At 41.8% G+C, this 27,130-nt stretch overlaps 1 protein-coding gene and 1 long non-coding RNA gene across 4 annotated transcripts in view; one reads left to right on the top strand and one right to left on the bottom strand.

Annotated features, from left to right (window-relative positions):
* The window catches only part of slc44a5b (solute carrier family 44 member 5b), a 105,727-nt gene that overhangs the window by 33,704 nt on the left and 44,893 nt on the right, over nt 1-27,130 (bottom strand). For 2 of the 3 annotated variants that reach the window (XM_088597978.1, XM_088597979.1), the window contains exons 1-3: nt 26,085-26,337; nt 19,623-19,671; nt 537-610 (exon numbers count right to left, since the gene is read on the bottom strand). In XM_088597978.1, coding sequence (XP_088454104.1) covers nt 537-610; nt 19,623-19,671; nt 26,085-26,124 — 163 coding nt within the window. In that variant the 5' untranslated portion in view covers nt 26,125-26,337. Of the gene's footprint in view, nt 1-536; nt 611-19,622; nt 19,672-26,084; nt 26,338-27,130 lie in introns of those variants that run through there. The other variant, XM_088597980.1, reaches the window with a different exon arrangement.
* LOC148651809 (uncharacterized) lies at nt 14,337-19,586 on the top strand. The gene is made up of 3 exons (XR_015925174.1): nt 14,337-14,543; nt 18,208-18,452; nt 19,384-19,586. It is a non-coding gene; the product is annotated as an uncharacterized LOC148651809 (long non-coding RNA).

Genomic DNA, 27,130 nt, shown 5'->3' with positions numbered 1-27,130 from the left:
ATATTATTAATCTCGACAACATCGTGGGAGTTAGACAATTTTTAGATGTATGATGTGTTTCCAAGTTCCCTGGGACTCATACTGTGATATGGCTGAATTTAATTCAGCTAATGCACTGCCTAAACTGAATTTATCAAATAATAAAAGCAGATAGCCTGATGCTATGCAATGTAATTTAATTGACAAAGCAATTTAAGTCAAGCATAATTCCAGGATGATAACTTAAAAATAACTGTTAGTCAAAACATTTGTAAAGGTCCTAATTTAGCTATGTATGTAAAACATCAGATCTGAGATGCAACCAAATCTTTTTGGGGAAAAAAAATAGTTAGAACTCCAAGAATCATGCAAATGACTCCCAGGAGATTCTTATGTGTTACCACTTGTGAGTCACAGGGAAAAGGAAAAAAAGCTCAGATGTGGTTGAGATCAGAAAGTGACTGAAAATGGACTCCCAATCACTATGTAAAACAACAGCAAGAGAGTGAGGTCATGAGAGACTGTATGATGTAACCCACTGCAATTCCATTACTTACCCACAGTTCCCAGAGCAATGTAGCCCAGGATGATGACGACAAAGATCACACAGCAGACCACATCAGTACAGTACCTGAAGACAACAGGCAAATGTCATTTGTACAGCAAAAAATACATTTTTACAGTCTTTAACACCATTTGGCATAACAGACTTCTTTTGTCACTTTGTGATTCATAGGTCTGTTACTTTCTAAAGCTCTGCTAACAGTATTGTTAGAATTGAATTATTCTGATACACAGAACAACTTGATCTTGCTGCACTACTTGTGGTGCCACTGCCTGTTAGGTAAATTACAGTACAGGTGTCCAGCATGACTGACCACTGGCCAGGGGGCAGAGGTCAATGTAGCTGCCTCTGCCCTTAGCACACAAACTAGGTGGAGGTCAAGGAAGAGGTGATGAATTAATACACTCCAGCACACGGATTATCTGACTTATATCCCCTCTTTGCTGTTCAGTGGATGTTGTATAGTCATCAGAAGTGTTACAGTGCTGGAAATGTCGCAATAGTAGTAAGTAGTAAGACGTAATCAAATATGACACGATTATGACATGAATATGCTTTGTATGCTTTTAGCACCATCACTCTAATTAAGAAACTGAAACACATGGTACGTTCATAATTCAGTCTTTTACAACAGCCAATGCTAATATCTTTATAGCTCACAAGCAGAGCTGTATACCATGCTGATAAGCCCTGGAATTGAAAGAAAACAATCATTCTTTTCCGTTTCAGGCAGGTTAGGATTCAAAATTCATTACATACACCATTTCATCTATAATGGCTATATGGATATAATTCAGAAAAATAAAACCTAAAAACAAGATTGCTTTCTCTTAAGCGGTATAAAATACTGCAGCTACCACATATTTCCACTCGCAATAAAACACTGATCATTTTATTCCATGCACGTAGTTATTACGTATGGATTCTGAGGACTTCATCTCAGTGGGAGCAGTTTTTGAGTGTCAATTTCAGCTTCTAATGAGCGCTAGGGCGATGAATAAAAAGACAAAAAGCATAACACGAAAAAATGCCTAGAAACAATTCTCAAGAAGAACTCAAATCCATTTTAAAAATGGAACACTATTATTAAGTCTATATTTAACACCAATACTCCCCCTGTTCTTGTACAGCTTAATTGAGTAGAACAACAAAAGCAACATTGAATGTTGATTATTCGGCTTAAAACATAAAAAGCAGGAAGGAGCAGGAAGGAGCTCTGCCTTCAGAATTTTTAATAAGATGTGTTAACTCTAACAACCTGCTTCTTCTTCCTGAGAGACTTTGAAAATCCCCTCGTCTTTAACTAGGCCGGCTTCCTTTCATTTTCTAGATCGCAATTATTCATGTCAAGTAGGATCTTGGGGATGAAGTCTTTGAGCCTTGAAAGGCAGGGCTCTCTGTGGGAATGTCAGGGTGTCTGCATGGTCTTGGACACAGAGGTTTCACCCCTCTGCAGAAGGCTTTGCCTACCCCTTGATCTGCCTTGCCTCTTCATCTGTTGAGTTAGAGGATCAATGTATCAATCTCATCAGTAATTATAATCATCATCATCATCAGAGCATTGCCTTGGTTTCCGGTTACATTCAACAGTTCTACATACAAAATCCTATGCACTAACTCTGATTTTTTAGTTATTTTATAGAGTTATTGGAAGACAGTTCTGTTTCCTGTAGCTCGACTATACTTTGGTGGCTAAATAATGTCCATACCATAATTCACTTTGGCTACTGCTCTCACATTTCACCCCAAACTGCAAGGGTGTTCATTGTTTGAAATCAAATAACTGTTTATTTCCACTTAAGGGACCTCCAGGCGTGATGCCATTAGTGACATACACACATTAGAAACATAAATAAACATGAAGCGTTCAACCTCCTTGTGGAAGTAGTACAAAAAAACTGGTTTTCAGAGGCAAACCCTGAAATCTACATCCTAAGGTCAGCAAACTACACTCAAGAAATTTCTCTTTTAAAAAACACCTTCCCATCTTTCAAATTTGATCCTAAAACCAAACAATTGAGATTTTCCTGCTTAGGTCTGTCAGTCTTGCTACTCTGATTCACTGTCTTGTTCAGCATTTTTATTCCCAACACTGAGACCACCAAACCAGGCTAGAATACTAAAGGTTAGTTGAAGCACCTATAAAATGCTTATTGACATCCTGATTGACATTCAGCTGTCAGCAGAATTGGAAGAACATACAATGTTGTCATTTCTAAAATAACAAGGCACTGTTTGCACCTCAGACATGTTTGCATTGTATTATAATGCCTAGTTATTTATATTCACCTAGACTTTCAACCAGCAGACGATACATAATTAGGAAACTGACTGCATATTTTGTTCTTCCTAAATCAAATGCCAAATCATCCTTGGATCTTCTGCTCCGTCCAGCCAATTATCATGACACCACAGCAAAGTTTGCAACTTCTCCTTGAAATGTTTCCCCAGTGTCCGATATGTCTTCAGTACTAGAATATTGCCTGGTAAGACTTTCAGGACTAGTTCTCCTACAGTCATCTGTATCTGTCACGATTGTATCCCCCCCCCTTAAGGGCGCTCCGGCTCTTTCACTTCGGACTTGATTTTGTACACCTGCTCCCTGTTCCAGCCTCCTTCCAGCCCACCTTAAAAGCCAGACGCTCACTCTGTTCCGGGCTCTGCATTGGTTCCCGTACCAAGCGAGTCCAGGATCAGAGCGCCTGGTCCTGTTCCCCCTCCCCCCCCCCCCCCGACCCTCCACCGGATCCCGCTCCGGTTTTTAATCCTGTTTGTCTTTGTCTCAGATGGAGCACCCGGCTGTGGATCTTTTTTCCTTCCTCTTAGATTTCTCTTTGGACTCTGTTTTGGATTGTTTGCCCCGGACTCGCCCCCCAGAACACCTGCGCACTATGGGCACGCCCCCTGTTTTCATTCCCGACTCCTGCATGCTTTTTTCCCCGTGTTTTCCTCACTCATCCCCGGATTGTGTCGTCTGCGTGGGGTCCGGAAAGAACGCTTCGTTACAGTATCTAACGTCACCTTCACGGAGGAATCCCTGAGGAACTCCTCTGGAGATGACCTTAACCTTGGAGGACATACTGTACCATTGACCTAACAGATTAGAGCCTATCTGTCACAACAAACATGACCTGTGATGAGCTTGAATGGAGCCCATGGAGACCTGAAAAGTCTGAAAACGCCACCCAAGCTTCTTGGAATGAGAACATGCCCAGCGAGGAAGTGTAAGAACTGAATCGTCTGTAATTCTGTCCTTCCTATGTGCAAACTGAAGAGGTTCAACTAAGAAAAATGTGTCCATCTTCTCAAAGCTTCTTGTCGAAAACTCATTGCCACACTTGTATGTTCTTTCTTAGGTACTCTACAAGTAACTGAGATGTAATGGAGTGTCCACTACATAGTCATCTATTTAAATAACCCATAAAACACACTACCCAGTTGTTCAGGATACTCCTTAAGCAGATGTTCACTGTTAAGGTTTTGAACACGACCTCTCAGTTACCTTCTGTCTGCAATTTTAACCTGAAACGCCCAATAGTCTTCAGCCACATAATATTTTACGCGATACATCTTCCACACTCTAACCCCCTGGTCAAATCCTGTAACAAAAAAGTGAAGTCCAACAATTCGCAAGAACATAAGAAAGGCTATGAACAAAAAGGAGGCAATGACAGATCAGTTGTTCTGACTCATTCAATGCTAAACGGAGGTTGGCACTTCAGTATGAGCTCTCTGGACCCTTAGAGCTGGTGCAATATGTAATGTGTTTCACACGACACCCCACACATTCCTCATTTTGGTCATTCCCACAGTACTTCTGCCGAAATAGATATTGTCACTTCTTATTCTTCCCACAGTACAAACCATCCTCCCTTTCACACAGTCCCTGCAGAAGCACGGAAAATCCAGAAGATCTTCTATTTTATTTTTCTCTTTGATATAACCTACTCTACTCAATAACATACAATAAATCCACTTCTCTGCACCATCAGGTGACCTATTTCTATTCCCAGCCAGGCTCCTAAACTCTTGTTAGGCTCAAACTTACCCACTGATCCCAGCTAATACAGCAAATCACAAGAGTCTACCACAGTGCAGGCAAAGCGCATGATCGCTGTGTGAGACCTCTGTCACATGTTCAATCTCCAAACTGACTGGAGCCCCGTAAACTCAGTCCTAAACCACACTGATGACCTTGTGATCTAGACGGATTCACAGACAGGACAACAAAAGCAAAAGCTGATCAACATCACATTATAATGACACTTCAGGAAATTAGCAGAAGCCCAGAGATTAATTCAACACCCTATGTCAGGTCGGGTGAAATTATGAAAATGATCCAAACTGAAAACAATAATGAAACAGGAAAAAATATTTGGCAACAAATACAGGTAATACATCTGTCATGGCATTTATTGAAACTGACTGCCCTAGTCACATCAGTGCATTTTTATTGAAGGGTCCAGTTTAAGCAGATATTACCTTTCGATGAGATACTGTGTTCTTTAAAACTAATAATCGCAAAGGGTCAAAGGTGACAAAATCCCATAAGCCCAGATGCATCAATGTGTTTAAACTTCAGCTATTTTTTGCTGAATTATTACCCACAAGGCTCAGTTCCAGGCACATATCCTCTTTTCTTGGCAATGAAAAACATTTTCCATTAAAATTCATATTTTCAGATCCTGAATTTAAAAAAAAGACCATGGACATTGGTCTCAATCGTCCGACAGCCCTTAAGGCAGAGAGATGCATCAGAGACTATCATTACCTTTCATCACTATGATGTTATATCATCCCATTTAGTATACACTGATAACCCTTTTACCACCAGTTATCATCTGTCTGCTTTAAAATGAGGGTGGGATGTCTGTATATATGTTATACATGTCTGTCTCTCTTCTGATTTTTCTCTTCTTTTGTGAGATCTCAGAAACAGCAAAACTAAATCAATGAAAAGCCTACACACATTGGAATGTTTCTCACATTCCCAGTGGCTGGTAAGATCAGAAAATGAGCATCCTACAAAACCACAATTACTGGGTCTATCGGCGCCTTCTGTGTCCAAGAAAATATGCCTCAGTTTAAAACAAAATGAGAAAACCTATTTTTACTGTAAGAGGCAACACTCCTTTATCACAGTTACATATTTTAAACATCATTTATCACGATGCAGTAGCTACAGCAGATGATAATATGAAACATTCTCAGAAGTGTGCTCACTTATGAGCTTGTCCTTCATGCAAACAGTGCCTGATGTTACTGAAACAAATGGCGCAGTCCTGCATGATCACAGAGATGCCTGCATTTCATAATAGTGTGTGACAGTTAATAAAAAGAAGTGTAGCAAATAGCAGAGTTCTGCTCATCACTCTCAGAATGGTAGAACCCTTTTCCAGAGGTCAGAACAGAGAAAACTTACAGACAAGTGAGTGGAAAGCAAATAATGAAAAGGGGCTCAGAGCAGGCAGCAGTGGAGACTGTGTTCAATTGTGGGCTGGGGCACATTCTGGGGGGGGGGGGAGTTTGCATGTTCTCTGTTATACACGTGTAAATTAATGCGCTCCTGTTGCATGTGCAGGGTGTTGCCACTCTTTGTGTCCCATCCCTGCGGGATTGAACTCCAGCTCACTGTGACCTGCAGATAACAGGAGAAAGTTGCTGATCGTGGATGGGTGGACCAAGGTAAAAGGTAAGGTAAAAAAGGCAAGGTAAAAGAGGAGCAGAAATGCCATCACTACATGATATCAGAGTGGGTTCTTCAAGTACACTCAAGTTGAACTACTCCATGTAATTTGGCCACATTAAAGGTTCCATTTTTATTTGCTTTAATATTTATCAGCATTTTTTGTTACTCATGTGCTAGTGCTTCTTCGCTTTTACCCCCAACAGTCTCAACACTGGATCTAGTGCAATTAAGGTATCAGTGTTTATTCCTTCTTTTAACCCAGTCCAATGATCCACAGTGTATCCTGAAGGCGCCTGCATTTGTTTGTTTTTTTTTACAGAACTTTGTTCAAATCTGCTGCTGGGAAGAAATACTGTACTTGCATTCGAATCACCTTTACGACACACAGCCCTTGCTAACTGGTAGGAAAATAAATTAATAAATTCTCGATGATGCTCTGAGAGACACAGAACAACATACTGTCTCAGATGAATGTTATTTCCCTTTTTGTTTTTCTCTGGAAACCTGTTCAGAACTGGAGGAAGTGCTTCTTGCCTTGAGTCAGCGGCAGGTTCTGCTCTGTGAGAAGAGGATACTGAGGCAAACTCCCCAGGCTGAGGAACAGGCACAAGGTCACAGTCCAGTGCAGCCTGCTGATGAGCTCCTGTTGCTGGTGGCTGCCCCATACTCTGATATTCTCCTTGGGGAACACATACTGCCTCATGTCTGCTACGGAAACGAGCAGATTTCTCTTAAGAAAGAGACCTTCTCTCCAGTGTATCCTATACACTTCTATTTATCGCTATCCCTTTTAAAGCTCAACAACAACATACAGAACCATATGACCTGAAGACAGAACTGTTATTTCTTACCAGTTTCTGAGAACAGTGACAGCAAAAGCTGACAACAATGTATTTTTCTCCCCATACAATTCACCTCTACATACTGAGAGGCTCCAAACACATTTTCAGTTTCTAATTAAACTTGAATCATTCAGGACCTGTCAGATTCAGTGCAGTACGAAGAAATTGGCGCTACTCACAAGGGAGCTACACAGGAAAGCTCTGCAGCTATGAAAACCATGATCCAAAAAAGCTCCTAGCAGATGGAATATGAATACACTGATAATTGATTAGAATATAAATATAAGCACACCTGTCTTTACTCCCATCAGCAAGGAATTTAATGACAGCGACACAGGAGAGACAAATTAAATTCTGTTAGACAGGATTCTTGATGTACACGTCGTCCTCTGTGACTCTAAACATGGGCATGTTTCAAAACTGAGTGTGGGGCCACTATTGCACAGTGTGTTATATGGAGTGGAGTGTTTATACATTTTATGAATCATTTCTTTGTTTATACTGAATGTATATGTTGTGGAACGATCACATCAGGACCAGATCACAGCAGTTCCACTTTGGGAATTTGGACTTCCCAATTTTTGATTTTAATTAAATCGTATTAGACTATTCAAAACGCAACTAGATGAAACTCAAACCAACTATCGCTTTTAATCACTTCACCCAAGGTTTCCAGTCAAGTGCAAACCTGCTGCCTTTAAAAACCTTTTCATTGTTTAACTGGGAACTTCTACTGGTATCTTAGTTTATTCGTCACAGACCTTTAAATCAAATGTTGGGATATCAGATTTTCGGAACCAAAACCATGTGAAGTCCCAGGCTTGAGTTACACGTGACATGATTTGAAATTCCATAAAGAAACTCACAAGTTCTGTGTTAGAAGACCCTTCTGCCCCTCTGCTGGGCGACATCGTGCAGGTCAAGATAAACACAGGAAAGGGCCCCGTGATGACTTCCTGTCCTTCTCAGGGCTCAGTTCTCAGTGTGACAGGAGCACGACCGACTGCGAAATCACTCATTCACACTCGGGGAAAGCAATTCTCTCAGGGTTGCAGAAGTCACAGCAATCTGTGTGTGCATATTAAACAATCAAGAGGAAAAAAAAAACGGCAATCCATTCACATTTCCAGTGCTAAGTAGGATGCACTCCTCAAGGCTGGATGGGATGCAAAGCTATTGACCTTTTATCACTCCATCTGTAAATTGCTTTGGGATTCTGTTTTTGTCTTCTGTTTATAGCACTCCTTTATTTATAGAGCACCATTACACCTCCCCATTCAGCTCTTTCAAGTCCTCTTTGATGGCTGTTTCAATCCATTCCGCCGGTGAGCATCAGTGCAATCAGGTGCTCAGGAAAGCCATATTCCTTGTCATTCGGAGGCATGAAAGTCACCGATTTACATAAACTCCACCATCTCTGCGTTTTTTCAACAGATTATGAAGAAGTGCAAGCTGCGGGACCCCAGATACCCATTCAGAAACAATTTACTCTCGTTCCTTAAAAAAAAGAGGCTGGCTAGGGATGCGCACGTGCTGGTATTATGATATCAACACATAAAACACACGCTTTCTGTTCCTTAAAGCTTGCAGCGTTATTTGTAGGATTTAAGTGAACTGTAGACCGAATGTCTCTGGTGTTATATTTAGAAGAAAAACTACATGAGAGCAGCTTAATGACAGCTCTGAACCTAAGGAGAGCCATTGCAGTGCCTCTTCAACAGCTTGTGTGGTAGAGATAATGAGGAAATACAGCAAGAAGATCTGAGGGAGAAAGGAACACTGGACAGAACCATAAGGAAAAGGCTGGGAAGAGCTATAGGAGACAGCCACAGCTGCAAGTGTAGCTCTCAGCTGTGTGCAGGTCTCACTGATTTGCAGCTGTGTTATGGGGTTACCGAGATTGATTTGACGTTAATTAAGCTCATCAGAAAAACAAACGGGTTCCTCTGCAGCTTCCTCATTGTCCCATCCTGACACCCTTTTCTTGGCATTTCATGTTTCTTGATGTTATTTCACTTGTGTGATTAACCCATCCATCCCTTTTCTAACCACTTTGTCCAATTCGCGGGAGAGCTGGAGCCTAACCCAGTAAGCAATGGACACAAGGCAGGATTACACCCTGGATAGGGTGCCAGTCCATCACAGGGCACATACACTCACACGAGGACTAATTTTGTCAGAAGCCAATTAATCTAGGAGTATGTCTTTGGACTGTGGGAGGAAACCAGAGCACCTGGTGGAAACCCACATGACCCAGGGGAGAACGTGCAAACTCCATACAGACAGCACCTCAAACTGAGCCGAGGGCATCAGCACTGTGAAACAGCAATGCTAACAACCACAGCACCATCCCACCCTACCTGTACAATCCTTCACAGTTAATTCAACTTTGTGAGTAAAATAGAAGCTTAACATCCAAAAAGAAGTAGGTAGGTAAAAAAAAACACCTCAAGCTCCTTTTTTCTATAGATAAATATATAAATAACTTTTTCCGGCACACACTGCAAAAGGTTGCAGGTTCAGGGAGCTGTACTTTGTTTAATAACCTCAATTTTACTCTAAACCTGTATTGATAATTGTGGCATGAGCTGTCAAATGATTAGTTTGTGCAGGCCATGTTCACAGAAGCACACAGGCCTATCAGGGCCTCCTGTAGATAATCCAGGTTAAATCTGGCCTTGAGCACCAGAATCTTCCCCGCAGAAATAAAAACACTCCAAACCATGGGTGGAACTGAAACAGAATACAACAACGTGCAATTTGGATGTTCTCTCATTTTTACAAGGCCTGCAGCAGTCCAGACTGATTCAGCTTGCTCACTTGTCTTCAGTGCACAGCACGTGGTCTTGTGTTCACAACAAATATGCAGAATCAGAAAGACTCCAAAGAAAACCTTTTAATGTCCCTGGTGAAAACATACAACAGCCAAAACACTAGATGCAGTCTCCCAGGCTCTCTGCCTTTTGATGTGAACAGCGCCAGGGCAAAACATCTAAGGAACGAAGGAAAAACAGAAAATCCCATTTTGTCTGTGAATGTAAGAGATGTGACTGGATGGGATATGTGACAAATGAGATATTGAACGATCTGTGTGAGATCACAACGCTGTGATAATGACTGCCTTGTAGGCAGCTCCTACCTCAGAGCGGCATTGGTATTGATCAACAAAGATATTGTTGAGACTGCTACCCAGGTGTGCCCGAGACCACCCCAATCCAGGTCTTTGTAGGAGCACCTTGAGTTTCTTTACTGGGATAATAATCCCTCTTAAATGAGCTATTAAGGAATGTTTTCGCTCCGCTTGCAGCAGATGGAAGCATTGTGACATGCAGTCTGGTGCAAAGCCTAGATACCACTGCGGGCCCAGGTGACAACATGGCAGTGTTTAGGGTTAGGGCTTGCAGCAGAGCAGGTTCACCCTGTTGTGCTGGCTCCATACCCAGCTGGAGGAGACCTGGTTCAGGATGACAACAGCATCATCCATCATACTAGCGCTGGACAAGTTTACAGAGCATGACCGCGACTGTGCACATCTTTCAGGTTCATCCCAATCCCCCTGATCCCAGTCTCACTGAGCATCTGTACGGTATATTGAGAAAAAGAAACTCAAAGCCTGTCCATTGACTGTCTGATTATAGAAGGCATGTAAGAGAACTGTGCACTGTGCACAGTCAATTCTGTTTCTCTGGCCAGGCCATATAGTAGAATTTTTCCTTTTAGTTTTTTGGCAAACACTGGCCTTTAAAGAAATAAATAAATGCAAGTCCTCCGTGTTTTAAGTCAAGGTGCAGTTCATTAGCCAGATTGTTAGCGAATGACAAGGGACTACAATTAAATAAAACGGTTCCCAAGTGGTTCGACCAGTCTAGGCTCTTGCTCCGAGTGCTGGGTTGAACTTTATGATCCATCTGCTATGGGTTCGAGCCTGGTTCATCAGTGCCATCAATCAATTAATCGTATTCTAGTGTAGCATCTTTCAATACAGAGCATCCTCAAGGCCCTTTACAGAAATCACACAATGAAACCACACTTGCGGTTCATATCACTAGCTGACTGTGACCAAAATTCCCCAGGATGTGAATTAGGCTGAGATGAATTAGGCTGAGATGAGCTTCCCACGCCTCTCCTGGCTTCCAGTGAAACAGTGATTACTCCTGCTTCCCAGACACCTGGCAGCTCGTCGTGCCATCCGTTAGCGAAGCACGACTCGATGGGCACGGAGCCCCTGTACGTCACTGTGGGGCTTGTAGTGAGTCAGGAGAGGAGATGCTAGATGGTGTAAAGGGCCAGGAAGCCCGCCTGCATGTCCTCATTCTTCCCCTTGTGGGTCCAGGTGTGGTAAAGGTGGTACATTGGCAGAGCCAACACACACAGACCCCACTAGCAATCCTGGTGCGGTGGCTCTGCCAATGTACCACCTTTACCTTCGTATCCCGCAGCCGGCAGAGGAATTCTTCTCCGTTGGGCCCCTGAGCAAGGCCCTTCACCCCAACTGCACCAGGGGCGCCGTAGAAATGGCTGACCCTGCGCTCTGACCCCCAGCTTCTCTCCCTGTCTGTGTGTCTCATGGAGAGCAAGCTGGGGTATGCAAAAAGACACATTCCTAATACAAGAAATCATATATGGCCAATAGCGCGATCTTATCTTATAAAGGAGGCTAAATAAAAATAATTGCCAGGGCTGTTTTGTTTTTTTAATTGAACGATTCTGTCCGTGCCTGTGAAAAACGAAGCACAAACTAACTTTTTAATAGGATACCACAACAGGGATTGATTCACCTGCCAGCTAATACAGTATGCACAACAAGCAGAGTTATGCAAGCATGGAACCTTCCAGCCCTGGAGATGAGGTCAATACAGGTTATCAGCACTGTCTCTGAAGCATTGGGCTTAACCAGAGCTCCCATGGTGCTCTATGGCATTGGATAAACGTGCTCCAATACATTGTCCTAAAAAATAAACCTCTGCCCTTCTCCTGAGCAAGACAGTGAATAACTGAAGGGATCTCTCTGTATTGTGAATACTGGCACCACTCCTCGCCAAAGAGTCCACGAAGAGCTTCTGTACGTTTGCTCCAGAATCCCAGAATGGGCAAGGGGAGAATTTTCCAGACCACCAACACTGGAGGATTTCATGTCCAAAGCACACAACTAACTCCAGGGAAACTGTTCAATAAGGTACAGTATATATATCCCAGGCAGCATTAGATCAATCTGATTCAGGTCAATTAGCTCTCACACAGATTAACCCCACTGCTCCCACTCTCTTGCAACTTAATTAAATCGGACGTGTCACAGTGTTCTAGGGACTGGTTTGTTCTGTTTGTGCTTCTAATATTCTAAACATGCCTGTGAAGCAGTGACAGATGTCCAGACCCTAGCTAGAGTTACAAAACGACAATCTGCATAAGTTCCTTTAAATAACTTTAAAAATGCAACGCCTTCATTCTGATAACCCCATTGCAATGGTGAAAGCCGTGCCTATAAAAAGCACAATAATCCTTATTAAAAATAAGCACTATATCTGGCTAAAAATCCAAACCGCTCTGCGGGCTCAGTAACTGACGCATTTTGTGTGAAGAACACTGCGTTGTAAAACAGGCCTTGCATTATGACATTGCTATCATGACAGTCATTACTGGGGTAGTGCTCTGCATTCAATCCTGGGAACAGATTACACTGATAATCATGAGACACTCTACAGAAACAGATCACATTAGCATGAGTGGAGAGACCAGTGAGTGTAATCTAATTCATTTAAAGAACATGCAGTACGGGGAGAATTTAAGGACAGGAGAAATCTATCAAACACGGCACGTGAACGTGGAAGGATGTCAGTGCCGTGTCAAACAGTCACTGTCATCGGCAGTAAAAAAACAGAAGTTAATGCATCCCTGCGACGATTTGTCTTGATTATCAGAACCACAGTATTGCCTTCTGACAGCTGTCTGACAGATCTGCCGCTGTGTGAAGGCAGCTTATGAGGAGGAAGTGCTGAATGGCCATTTGCTTCTGTCACCTACGGAGTCATAAGGTTGACTTTAGCACATCGAGAGCTTTAGAAAGGCCACCGACAAGAGGAGGCCGTCCCGCTCACTGTCAATAATACCACAGACAGAACCGTCACTCCCCTCAGAACCCACAACCCCCAGAAAAGTCTGTTGATCAACCGTAACCTGCATGCGTCTTTGGGAGATGGGAGGTGGCTGCAGTACCCAGTGAAGACCCCCCCGTGAACACGAAGAGAACATGCAGACCCCACACGGACAGGCGACCCAGCCCGGAGTCAAACTCGGGGTCCTGGAGCATTCAACACCATGCCATCGAGCTGCCTGACGAAAGACAGGAGACTGGGGCAAGTGAGGGTCTTCAGGGCACACATGACAGGGGCTTTCGACCAGCTGCACCTCAGTGTCACAAGCAACAGATGCCTTTAGTGTGTCCACCCATGAAATAATGTTAAAGTTTCCCGTGCCAGCAAGTTCTATCCCTTTGCCAGTTATCTGAGCGGACGGCTGAGTACTGTGAGAGAACGCAGTCCGACTAATTCTCTGAAGCCCTGATGTTGCAGCTTGAGTAAGTGCAGCTATAACAAGCTGTCAATAGATAGCCATATAATGCTAAAACACAACGGTAAGGCGCTAATGGCGAGGGCAAGCTCTGGACTGTTGCAGCTGAACCCGAAGGGGAAAACTGACAACTGCGACTGTAACACTATTCACGGTGAAACGCGGTGAGTCATCAATGACCGAAAGAGTCTGCAGCAACACACAGATGCAGTTCTGCCCCAGCGGGATGTACTGGGGGGACACGGACCGAGCCACTATAACCAAGCTTCACGATTATCTCCACTGGGATCTGATGTTTGAGCGATTTTGTGAAAAACGGCCCCCCAGAGAGACTAGAGTGATTTATGGTCGTCTAATAAATTACCTTTGGCACACTCCGGGAAACAATGCCCGTCCATTCCACAGCAACCGGAGGAGAGCTGCGTGCCACTGACTCCTGCAGTGTCTGAGTTATTAGCAGATAGAATGTAATTTTACAAATCACTGGGCTAAGATTTGCTGCCTGCTTCCTTCTCTCTTGTGCTCCTCAACGTGCAGCAGCACACGATCACTTAAGAAAAATAATTGGGGGTCCAATTAAGTTGCAAAAGCACGGCCACATGAATGACGCAAAGAGCTGTAGCACGAGGTAACTCAAGTCCAGCCACAGGCGAGTGTGCCCACCGGTGCATTCTGGCACCCCAGTGGTAAGAGGCGTGCTACACGGAAAGAGTGTAGCAACTTGCAATGGCCAGAACAAAACAGCAATTCTGCGCATACACAAACCTGGAGACGCCAAGGCAGCTGCTGCTGTCCCTGCTGAGTCGCACATTTTTGCGCTACACTGGCCGGACAGTTCCTCTCTCCGCCTCGTCTCTAAAAGCCTGCCCTCATTTTCTGCCACCTGGACTCTGCTTCTCAAGTAAGAGATTCCTCAGTTTTTTTTGCCACGGCTTTGTGTTTTAACCTTACAAAGAATAAACTCTTTTTTTTTTTTCCTTTTACCGTACGACAATAACGCTTATTATCTCCGGGGAAACTAATGTACGAACTTTGCTGAAGTAAACACTTCCTTCCCCTCAGTCCTAAAGTTCAGGCTTAGCAGCCCGGAAAAGGGAAACTGCTGAGCTGTAAAGGAATTATGGAAAGTCCGTGAAAGTGGTCTGTAGACTGATGCGATGATGGGATTTGTTCTGTTCTTCCCATTTGACATCTGCGTGCACATTCCAAGAAAGACAAACTCCTGCTCCAGAGTAGCTAACATGGGACTGTTGAGAGTTGTTTAAAGAGAAGTTACTTGAGAGTTGTTTTCCCTTGAACCCTGGACTCTTCTCTGCCTTAACCAGCCACAACCAGCTCAGAGGGTCACCTTGAAAAGCACGCACAGTAGCTCAGAGTGTTCAAAGTGCTGAGCACTGCTGCCACCCTTAGTAATTAATCTCTGGCCTTTCAGTAAACAAAGGGATTTGTGATTTACAACCAAACTGAGATCATACTTAACATCATCACCATTACAATTATAGGATAACATTCTTTGTATCTTTGGATCAAAGCCTGCAATCCATTCAAAACGGGGTTCATTATTTTTAGAGGTCATTTGAAAGAAAAAAAACATAGCAAAATGTTTGTTAGTAATAACATTTTTTGCATGCTCTGAATATCCACGTACATGTATTAAAATTGGGAGGCAAGTTGGTGCAGTCATTAGCATTGCAGCACAGGGGCCCAGGGTTCAATTCCAGACCTGGGGTACTACCTGCAAGGAGTTTGTATGTTCTGTTCTGCCATGTTTCTGTGGATTTCCTATGGGTGCACGGGTTTTCTCCAACTGTCTTAAAACATACTGACAGGTTAAGTGGCTTCTGGGAAAACAGGCCCTTGTGTGTGTGTGTGTCTAAGTGCGTCTGCCCTGCCATGACTGGTATCCCATCCAGGGTGTATCCTGCCTTGTTCCCCTTGCTTGCTGGGAATAGGCTCCAGCTCACCCAGGACCCTGAATTGGAAGAAGTGATTAGAAAATGGGTGGATAGATGTATTAAAACCTAATACCACTAAAACAGCCATGAGCTATAGTGGCACAAGACGGACGCCTGTGGACCTCCTTTGCATACAGGCATGATGGGAGTTCGGGATTAGTATACATACTGTAGTTGCATAATTCTCCTGCTCATGTTAAATCCTGAGTTCCTGCTGTTATGTTCCACACATGTTCGGTCTGTTACGACATAGTGTGTGCATGTTTTTATTGGGGATGAAAAAAAAGAGAGGAGGGACTTGAAACACAACTTTCTCATGATGGTAAGAGGTGGAAATCAGTCAGTTGTTTTTCCTGGAGTGTGTTTCTCAGCATTATCTCTGCAATAAGGTTCATAGTTAAAGCATTATTTGTAAGTTAATATTTAACCATAGATATGAAGTAACACTCTTAAAAAATGTATACAAAATAGTCAGGCTGGCAATTTTTACACTTAATATTAAGACAAGAACATTAACAAATGTTTGTTTAAATATAACCTAGATTTAATTCAGATTTAAAACTAGTTAATGCCAGTCTTGTTATTCTTTTTATTTTATTTCACAATAAAATGAAAGTTAACTTTTGTCTACCTTAACAGTAAACAAATATTTATTATTTTCTGTATAGTATAAAAACGTTCAATTTCAAGTATCTGCATACAGTATATGATATTCTTAGAAATACATTGTGATTAGATGACTTTTGTAATTTAATGGCTATAACTATTCATAGAACTATTTTAATTGATGTGCAGTCAAAAAGTGTCTTATCTTAAAGAAAACAACTGCTTCTTCTTAACACAGTTATTGTTCGTGATCATCCTTATTGGCTGCCAGACAATTACTGAAAAATCCGTTATTTTTACGGTTTCTGAAATGTGCGCGATACTTCAGTATCCCTTGTCAAAGAAAAAAAAATCATTTCAAGACACAGCAATGTTAACATTTTCATTTTTCACTCCATAAAAATCCATCACACTCTTCTGTCACACTAAAAACTCTTTACCATATTATCTCCTGAAAAACAGACTCGTGTGTGTAGTTTCCAAAAAATAGGAGTTATTACAATGATTGCAGGAAGAACCAAACACTATAAACAGTTCTTCTATAAAGAAGGGAAAGAATGTGTTTAATTTAATTGCAATTAACAGAGAAACCTGGATTGGATTCTGAAGGAAACCCTGCCAGCCTGTTTGATTGAGACTCCCTCCAGCAGACATCACGCAGTCATGCTATCTGCAGAACAGAATGTAAATCAGCCTCACTAAACACAAAGGACAAACCGAACCCGGGTCTCAATCATACTCCATTCTCTCTCTGCCCCCTACTGCCGACAGAAATAAAACCCTCCAGGTCTCTGCTGCACAGACGGAGTTTCAATTATGTTGACTTTATTCCCTTACGGCTCGTAATTTGTAAATATTGAGATCGCATTCCTGGCTCCCAGCCTAAAGCTTTCCGTTAATATACACTGCATCCCACTCTCTCACGACGTAAATTACGGCTCTGAAGGAACTCCGAAGCAAACAATTCCGACTTCCAAAAAAAGAGCATCAGAAGTCAAGCTTGCTTCTGTCATTTTCAATTCAATTTTTCTTTTTATTTCCTGGTCTATTTAATTCCTCCTGCTTAGCCTTAACATGCGCTGACTGCTTGCAAGAATAGGTTTTACAACACAGTTATGTTATGATTATGAAATGGAGGGATTTTTCCCCACTGTGGGCCTCCTGCCCATCCAATACATTTACCCTGGAGTGGGCAGGCTGCCCACAGCGAACATAAACAGGAACCAATAACTATAAACATCCCCTCCCCTTGTCCTTTCTGTGGTTCATGGGCAGGCAGGCTGCTGAAGGCGTGAGTCACAGCTACAGTATTCATGAGCAGGTAGTACCTAGGCCATACATCACCCAGTCCACAGATCTGACAGCCACACAAGGCCTCCTTAGGGACACTCACAGGCAAGCTCACGGAGAGCGGGCAGCCCATGAGGTCGATCGCTGATAATCCCCAGCTCAGTCAAGGCATCTCTCCTTACCGTTACCACATAGATTCCACGTCAAGGACAAAGCCCAAAGGAAAACCCCAGCCCTGGCACTGTCTGTCTCACTCTGCTGGAGCAGCAAAATACAGTATATACTTTCGAGAGAAAAAAAAAAAGATTCAAGTTCTCCCATGAAGAAAACCTTGACACGAAGGACAAAGCTTGCTCAACTGACAGAAAAGACAGTACTAAACACCGAGGCTTCCTCTCAGCATCTCTACGACTGCAAACTACTTACTATAAATGCAAAAAAAAAATCGAAAGGAATAAAACAGCTTACTTGACTAGAAAAAAAAAACTGACAGTGCATGTGCACTGCACACAACTACTTAACGCTTCAGATATTAACTGTCTCGCATTCCTATATGGGAAGATTTTTTTTCCCCATCTGTTTGACCTTTTTTCTCATTCAGGCGTAACAGCTATCTGCAGAGCGACTGCAGGAATTACCCTGTACTGTATATACAGTATCTATAATTACATCTGTAGCTATCGAGAAATAGATCTCCTTTAACTCTCATTCCAGGGCAAAATGAAATCCACGTTTGCATGCAATTGAATTGGGCAAAGCTGTTTAGAAGTCCCTGGCAGGAGGAGGTTTTAATCCCTAATTTCTGCTGATTGTCACCGCTCTTGAGGGCTGCAACGGCTCAGCTACGCCGGTGGAAGTGGAGTTTTCTCAGTTCGGAGTTCAACTTCTCAGTAGCTGAAGACAGTTGACCTTGACGCTATGCCAGGAATGGAATCCTGCCTGCAGGCATTAAAGTGAAGGTAACCCGTTAGCCAACGAACCCTCATCAACACTGCCAACCAGGCCTTTTATATCTCAGCGATTATTTATTCAATGCTTTGTTTCCGGTGCTTTGCAATGCTGTTTTATTTCCTTCATCAGGTTTGTACGTATGACTATTAGAATATCCTTTCTTTTAAACTGCACCTGACGTGATCTCAGGGCACTTGACTATAGAACAACAAATGAGAATCGTATACACTAATGAACACAGTGAATTAAACAGGCTTAAAGGCTTGAGTATGAAAGTGAGAGTTATAAGGCTGGATTATTGAACCGGTTCTTTGACACATCCTTTAGCATTGATTTGATGACAACGATACTGTGCCAGCCCTCAGCTGTCAGTGCTGAGGAAGGTCACAGTAAAGGTACTTCAAATTAAAGCGCGACTGAGAATTTGACCTCAGGATTCTGAAAAAGACACAGCAGTGGGACAGGAGTTCAGGTTATAATTTGAGTGCGATTTGTATCTGGATTGCTGCAGGCAGACACACGTACGGCAGGCAATTCAGCGGTGAAATCCAGTTCTATTTTTTTCCCCCATCTTACATGGAAAGTAATCAACAAAGGAAATACGCGTGACTCTTTTTATTTTACAGCTTTTATTGCTCATTAGCGAGACTGTGGTCTCTTCGTCTTCCTGTGGGGTGATTCTGTGCTTTCTGCTCCCTCAGTATAAAGCCTGCCAGGAAACGTCACAAGGGCATAGCAAGTACAAATTTCATCCCCGTAGCCACCATCACCTTTCCCACTTTGTGTGTAATGCTGGAGCTCGCTTTTCTGATGCTAAAGCAGGTTGATGACCCCATGGGAAAGCACTGCGTAAACGTTTAGAATACTGTACGTTCGGAGGAACATGCACAAGAAGCACAAGAACATCCACCCAGCTTCTAACCAATTTATCTCATTTAGAGACTGGGGGCAGCCTGAGCCCATCATGGCAAGGAACGGGCACTGAGCAGGATACACCCTGGACAGGACGGCAGTCCATCACTGGGCACACACTCACACCAGGGCCGGGAAGCCAATTAACCTAATCGCTCCTCCAGGACCAGGGCTGGGTGCCACTGCTGGAGACGAAGACACATTCAGTCAACACGGCACAAATAAGAGTACAGGAGTTCTAGGAGGAGTGAAAGAAAACACAATACCTTTTGTGGACAGGTCCTCTAAACGTTGGGTCAAACTTGCGAGGTTCACCTGCAAACAAAGAGTTAAATACGTTGAATATATAGCACTTCTCAAGCAGGAGTGTTGAACCAAACTCATTTTCATTCCGTATGCCGCCTTGCTAGTGCTCTTGTGTTGAGACGCCTGATGTCCTCCAGCTGGGTGGGGCAGGCATCTTTCTGTGCATATACTGTACCAAACACTGAAACATGAAAATTACTTTTTTCCATTCTATCGTTTCAAACAGTGCAGCTGCACTGAAACATGCAAATATGTTTGACACAATTACTCTGTCAATCACAACGAAGAACCATAACCGTCTCTGCAAAATGCATCATTTACACTCTGATTGCAAGTCAGGTGAGAAATTAATGTGAAATCAAGAGAAATTCTTAAAGATGGTCCGACTTGTCCAAAACATGAAGCTCAATTAAAGTTAATTAAAGGAATTTAATCAAAGCTAAGCAGCTCCTATGTATGCTAAATTTATACAATGAAAACATTTTTTCTTGTCTCTGTTAAAAAAACAAAACAAAAAAGCAATTAAAAACATTGTTGCTTCAGTTGGTTCTAAATACCCATTTCAGGGAAGCCCCATGAGGAAAGAAAAACTCTAACGACACTCGGCATTCCAGTCAAGCTTGTCCATGTTGTCCTCAGACATAATTACCTGTCCTGGGATTTTGCTTATGAATCAGTCTTTTCCCATGAAGGAGAAAACTGCCTTCAAAGGAAACCAAGGAATGTGAAGAATTTAACCACTGCAGTGCCTCAGATGTGTAACGTACACAAAGGCAAACAGTGACACCTACTACTGTAATACAGTATATATTGTACATTGAGTTTAATATAATTCCCCATCCACTAAATCTGCCCACAATAATGTGCTTTTTTCTCAATATTGCACAGTCAAGTTACTTGTTCACTCCTTTCTTTCAGAATGACTGTGTCCAATGAGCTTTCAGCAATAACATTTGCCTTAAAGTTTCACTCGCACAGTATCTACTGAATCTTCCTTTACCATAAGCTGTTTACCCACAGCCTTGCAATTGACCATTTAAAGACTTATTGTGTAAAAACAACATAAAACATTTAATCACACTATGCTTCACTTGTATTACGCTGAATTATTCATTACCATATCACCCTAAGGACAGTACCTTCCATGGCACCTAGTGTGTGGTGTCCATGGTCACCACAGTGGGGTGGTGTTTTGGAAATGTACAGCAGGTGGCAGAGTCCCTTCTACTGATTCACCAACACCACTTAGAGCTTCTTGCAGGTCTCCAATACCAGTATTGACCAGGCTCAGCCTTGCTCGGCTTTTGATATCTGTCAAGATTAGGCTACAAGGTAATAACGCTGCTGTCGGTAGTATTTTATTCTCACAGCTTGCCTGATGTATAAACATGGTGAATGCATCATTGGAAAGATTAGAGGTCATTTTCATGGATAATTTAACGGATAGTAACTGCCAGGGTTTTGTGCTCATGGAGACATACAGTAGCACTTCGATTATCAACACTTGTCAGCAGTAAGGTTAAAGCCTTAATGCTTTCTCTCCTACTCATTAAACAACCGTTTATGTATATTTAGTTTAAGGGTAATTGTTGGGCTAATCATCACTTAGCCCAAATTTCAGGAGATCCTTGAGTAAGGAGAAGATCCACACTGGGGTACTGAATCTGAACAGACATTTTCTGGGTGATCTGGAGGCTCACAGATTTAGATTTACATTTAGATGCAAAAAAATAATTATCATGACAATTTAATCGATCAGATTAAGGTTGGTGAGAAATACCTCCTGTAAGTGCCTTGAAGGTAATCCAGAAAAGCACTGGTTAATAATTCAGAATTTTAGGGCTCTGGATAAGATGTTGACAATGGGATGATGACATTCAAAAGGAAATGTTTTTCTCTGCAACAGATAATATTTTATTAATGATCTGTTTCTTATCAATGCTGCAAAGCATTGTGTGGAACTGTAAACAAGTCTTTGACTTCTAACATTCACTTTATGAAAAATATTTCCATTAAAATAAAGGAAGGCAAACAGTGATTTGCAGAGAAAGCTAGACCACAAGCATAGATATTACTGTTATAATCATTGTGATAATTGTTACAGTATATGGGGACTATTGAAAATCCATTTTCAATTGTTTTTGTTTTCAAATAATTGCCAAGAAAACAGAGATAAGAATATATTATTTCCAAACAAGGCGGTTTTTGAAGAAGCTGCCAGAACTGGTGAACAAATGTATCCATGTCAGGCAGATAATAGCTATAGAAATTACTTATAAAGACTGATGTAAAATATTCTGCAGATAAATATGAAAAATGAAATATATGATTACATACAGCATGGGGAATCATTGCTTAACTCCGAGGCACTCTGTTCAGTGAATCCACTCGGCATTACAACATTACCAATGGTTTAATGGTTTAATACTTTTAAACCTCATCACAACATCTTGGTCAGATCTGCCTCAATGCATAAATGTGAAGTTATTGTTATACTTTTCATTACCATACACTATATTTTTTAATCATTTCACAAAGCATCGCACGTGTAGATCTCCAATATCCTCGAAATACAACCATTAAGTTTGTTTTCAGAAGAAACACACTGAAGCTCTGCATGATTCTGCGAAATCAGCACATACTGTATCTATTTAAACTGATGGTTACAAATTTACAAGGAAAAACTGTATTAAATAATTTAACTTGAAGCCATGCCTTTTTATACCACTGATCACGTGCTTGTTGAACACATATCCTGAACACTGTACCTTTCATTCTGCTTTATGGCATAGTTTAGTAGTGCCACTACCATAAATAACATATTGATCATTAGCTCAAGGAGTTGGTTGTAACAGAGACAAGCACCGCAACAAACTAGAAACTGCTTCTGCTACCAAGGGAATGATTAAAACAGTTCATAAATCTTACATATATTTTAAGGCAAGCTTTGCTGTTTGTCTTCTAGAACTTTAATTACAGGTACCAGCTGTAGCTTGAGATTTGAAAGCAGAGGTACAATACCACCTACAAGAAAAGTAGCTGATGCAGAGCTTTGGACTAAATTGTGTTGTCGTTTTCTGCAGAACACGTTAGCTGACTGAAACTGTTTGGAGACGAAAAATCCTATACCGGGCAGAAGGATTTTTGACCTTTTTTCCTTGTATGTCAATGTGTGTCACCCCTCGTCAGTGTTTGTTGAATATTTCCTGACATAAAAACAGAATTGGGACACCTTTGATTTTGCTGTATAGATTTAGCTGGTACTACAAGTCTACATCACTTCAGAGCTGCCTTTGAGAAGCTGACAGTGAATAGATGTGCTCTGTGTAATTTGAAAAGGCAATAAGTATCAAATGCTTTTTTTTTTACCCATTCATCCTGTCAAAAATGGTCCGTACTAAGAATAACAAAACGTATTTGAATGCATTTTAGCATGCGGGTGTACTGAAGCATGCAGGTGTGTAAATGTGACATGTTCTTGTAGTTAAGTGGAAGTACAAAGCATGCTTTTGAATCCTCATCAATTTATTTTTTGGTCCTATTTCCAGAAATAGCCAGTATCACTAGTGCAGAGTGCTGCAAGTTCTTGATTTTTAACAAGAAAAGGGAAAGGAGGAATTAATCATGACATGTACGGTACAGTTAAATTTAATAATTCTTCACATTTTGCTCATTCCTTCTGTTTGCTCCCTGGGAGGATCCTAATTCTCACTGGCGTTAATGATAGTAATGCTTTTATAGAAACACAATGAGATCACTCTGTTCCATTAGCAGTTATTATGCTCAGACATGAAAAACCCTAAGAGTTAAATGACAGTGGAAAGGTAGTTATGTGCTCTTCTCAGTGCTAAACTAGCATTTAAGCCATTGAGTGGAAGTCTGGTGCCTACATTAATAAATGTCATTCGGAAGTCAGTCTTAAGCCACAGTTTGTTTTACTTTCAGTTCACAGTTACATTTCTCATTGGTTGCTTGACCTCATAAGAATTTAAAACTTTGCCAGTTTGAAAAATTGCAATTAAGTAAAGAGTTGCAATACTGTACAGAAATGCATCTTTCTCAGTACTCAAGACCGCTACACAGAACGGCATTTTTTTTTTACAAGAATTTAATATTCATTAAATTACTTCTTCTGCAAGTGTAAGCACAGAAGACATGTGAGATGGTTAATGGCCCTGGTGCTGCATTCTTTCAGGAACGACGTGATTCAAGAAAAATAGGTTTAATTTAAAACACCTTTAGAAATGGCAAAATTACAAGCACAGATAAGGATTCCCCAGCAAAATGCAAACGAAAATGGTGTGCTGAGCCAGGAACTGTTCAAGACTGCAAAGGTCCTTGCAGACAAAATCAAGTCTGTGCAGCTGAAGCAGCTGATACATCTGACCGCAAATGTTTGCAGAACAGATGAATTTCCTTAAGACAGGGCTAAAGGATTTTGCTGAATTAAGGGCTCTTTGCATTATGAAATGTAAAATTTTCACAAAAAAAGACCTCACTAACAGGTGCAGTTAATGAATGAGCAGTGCACAATCGTAATATCTTGAAACGAATGCTTTGGTTTTTTTTTAACGTTTAAGTTTTCTTTCCTACCTCAGAGAGACAGAAAAGCATTCAACCAAAACAGATAAAATTGACTAATCATGCCACACCAAAACACTTTTCAGTTTTTTTTACAATGCCTAAATTCTTTGTGTATCTTTCTCCAAAATATATGTATGGTAATGAGGGCACATGATAAAAAAAAGAATCTGATAAACTGTAATTGCAGTTGATAATTTACGGTTTTACTTTCTGTAAAACAGTTTCCTGATTTCCTGTTCTTTTTTCCCCCAATTAAAAAATGGAAGGAAACTATTGCAAAATTGTGCACAATCTTTGCATATTTTCAGACAGGGAACACAAAATGTTCTAAAGGATAAGGAATCTGTACCCATTAATTTCTGTACTCTTGTTTCTACTGTATGAAAACTGCCTTCTTTATTGCATAGAATCTCAGAAAATGTAAAATGCTTAAAAAATGCACATATCCATTGATCCATTAATTCATCCTGTTGCGTCCCAGTAAAGCCGAGCTTATCTACCTGCCTGGGTAAAGGCAATGACTGGTCACCGGTCATTGCAGAATACGCACACAGGCAAAATTTAGAGATGGAAATTAACAAGGCTGCTAACTATATAGCATCTTAGCTCAAAGATGAGAGAAATAGACCACACACAGGAAACCCACAGGAATACAAACAGAACCCAGAGGAGGCGCCTAGCCCAGAATCCAACCCAGGACGCACAAGCTGCAAGGCAGTGGTGCCAGCTGAAAAATTAATTAACTAATTAGCTGCAGGTGCTTCCATTCAATTCAGGGTTAGCACATTTTTCTGTTCCCTCGCAAGGATTAGACAAAATGGGAACCCAGTCAAGAAGAACAGGTTTTGGACCAAACAGGTGGTAAAGTTATTACGCCCCAACTTTGAGAGGGGCTGTCATGGGTTCCTAACAGTTTTTCAAGGCAAGAAAATAAGTTTGCATCACTTGTGCAAATCAGAAATAACCACAGGCAGATTACACTTCCAAACAATTCTAGTTTTTCCTTCAGAATTCACACCGTTTCCCCCCATGAATAATACAGCAATGGACAGGTCAGACAAAAATGGAACAAATTTCTGTATGTTACCTTTAAATCATAAGCCTAAACCAGAAGAGTCAAAGTGTAATAGCGAAAAAAAGTGTTCTCTTTCAGCCAGCAGAATTCAGACTTTTAAAATTGATTTTCACTCCCAGTCCCAAGCAAGACCTCTGTTATTTAGCTTGTACACCACTTCATTAATCACACTGGGCTTCAGCTGCAAAAAAAAAGCTTTTTTTATCTTCTGCACCTGAGATTCTAAAAAAAAAAAAACCCTCATTATTCTCCCTTACAGTGTTTCATTATTTCCCAGTTAACTTGCCAGTAATCCCTTAACTTGCCAGTCCCCCAGCCATGCAAACTGAATCATTTCCTACTTCCAAACGTGTCTTTAATATATAAAATGTGTAAATAAAGAAGGCAAGCAAGACGTTTTCCTACCGTACCATAAAGATAAGTGATGCAGCAAAGTGTAACACCCATCCATTCAATATGTGCCCTGAATCTGGAAAAGAACCAGGGCACCGAGCACTAAAGAGGATATTTTTACAGAGCGTTTTCTGCTGAGCCAAAATCGAATAACAGCATTTGGCGTTTCTGTAGAAGTGTGGTGCCTTAGTCAACAGCAGTTTTCCATAATGTCCTTGTGCGCATAGATCAAGTCTTAAAGAGAAGCAACAATAGCGTCCCAGATAATTTCCATGAAAAGCCATCAGCCTCTTATCAAGGCGATGGTGGAAGTTCTCCCTGCTGTGCATAAGTCTGAAAATCTTTGTCTAAATTGCGAATATTTGCTTACCATGTTTCCCATAGTAGTTTTCTTTCCTTGCCTTGGCCATTGTAATTCTGGGTAATAAGCAGCCGTAGCTTCAGGACTGGAGCAGTTCTGCCTGGCCCTTTTCCATGTTTAACTGTCCCATGCAGCTGAATGTTCTGAGCGCAAGCTAATTATTAAAAGGAAAAACGGGAAATCCAGGACTTCTGACCTGAAACACAGGGCAAATCAGCAGCCTAGTAACCGCCTGCAAACACTGCTTATCGCTCCAGCTATAATGCACGCTGCCTGACCGCTGATGAGCCACACACAACGCAGTGCGTGTTCTCCCTTACCCCCTGCGCCCCCCTGGCAATGAGTCAACACAGCTGCCTTGCTCTCTAAGGCGGCCCTGTCACAAAACAGAAACTGAGCCCCCACTGATCTACAGGTGCCTGCCCTCCTGCCACACTTGTTAAAACCTAAAGATCGCCTCTCCTCCCTCTCACTGCTTCAGCTTCTGAAGAATGGCTTAACGCACTTGGCTCTCCAGTGTTTAGAGAAGCAAATGTTCATCCTGACAAGGGGCACAAAGGGCTGTAGTAAAGACCTACACTGGCCTCCAGTACACGGTACAAAAATCCCACAATGACTCAAGATGCATAGAGGCAGTTTCAATTATTTGATCACATGGATAGAGAAAATGATGGCAGTAAGCCTGACCTTATTAATCATCCCCAGCCATCAGAGATAACCTATAAAAAGGTTACAAATCAGAGAAATCGACTGGGCCCCATCTAGGCCATTTAGTAGGTGTCAATTGATAAAAGAATCTCATCCAGCTGCTGACTGAAACAGGATTCAACAACATGGCTGAGTAGCTCCACAGTTTCCCCTTGTGTCATCTGGCTATTGTTTCACAGTTCATGGGGACGTTCCTCTGACGATCTTGAATACTCAGGTCCCCTTGCAGTCCTCCCTGGTGAAGGCTAGAATGGTTCAGTTCCTCCAGCCTGTCAGTGTAGGCCTTTTCCTCCTTTTCGCTTCTGGTTATTTATAATCATGTGCGAGGCAACTGCAAAGAAGCGAGA

Source organism: Lepisosteus platostomus, chromosome 11, assembly GCF_059453375.1.
Source record: "Lepisosteus platostomus isolate fLepPlt1 chromosome 11, fLepPlt1.hap1, whole genome shotgun sequence".
Classification (NCBI taxonomy): domain Eukaryota; kingdom Metazoa; phylum Chordata; class Actinopteri; order Semionotiformes; family Lepisosteidae; genus Lepisosteus; species Lepisosteus platostomus.
The sequence above is the reverse complement of the archived record's forward strand: the minus strand, read 5'-3'. Positions and strand labels throughout refer to the sequence as shown.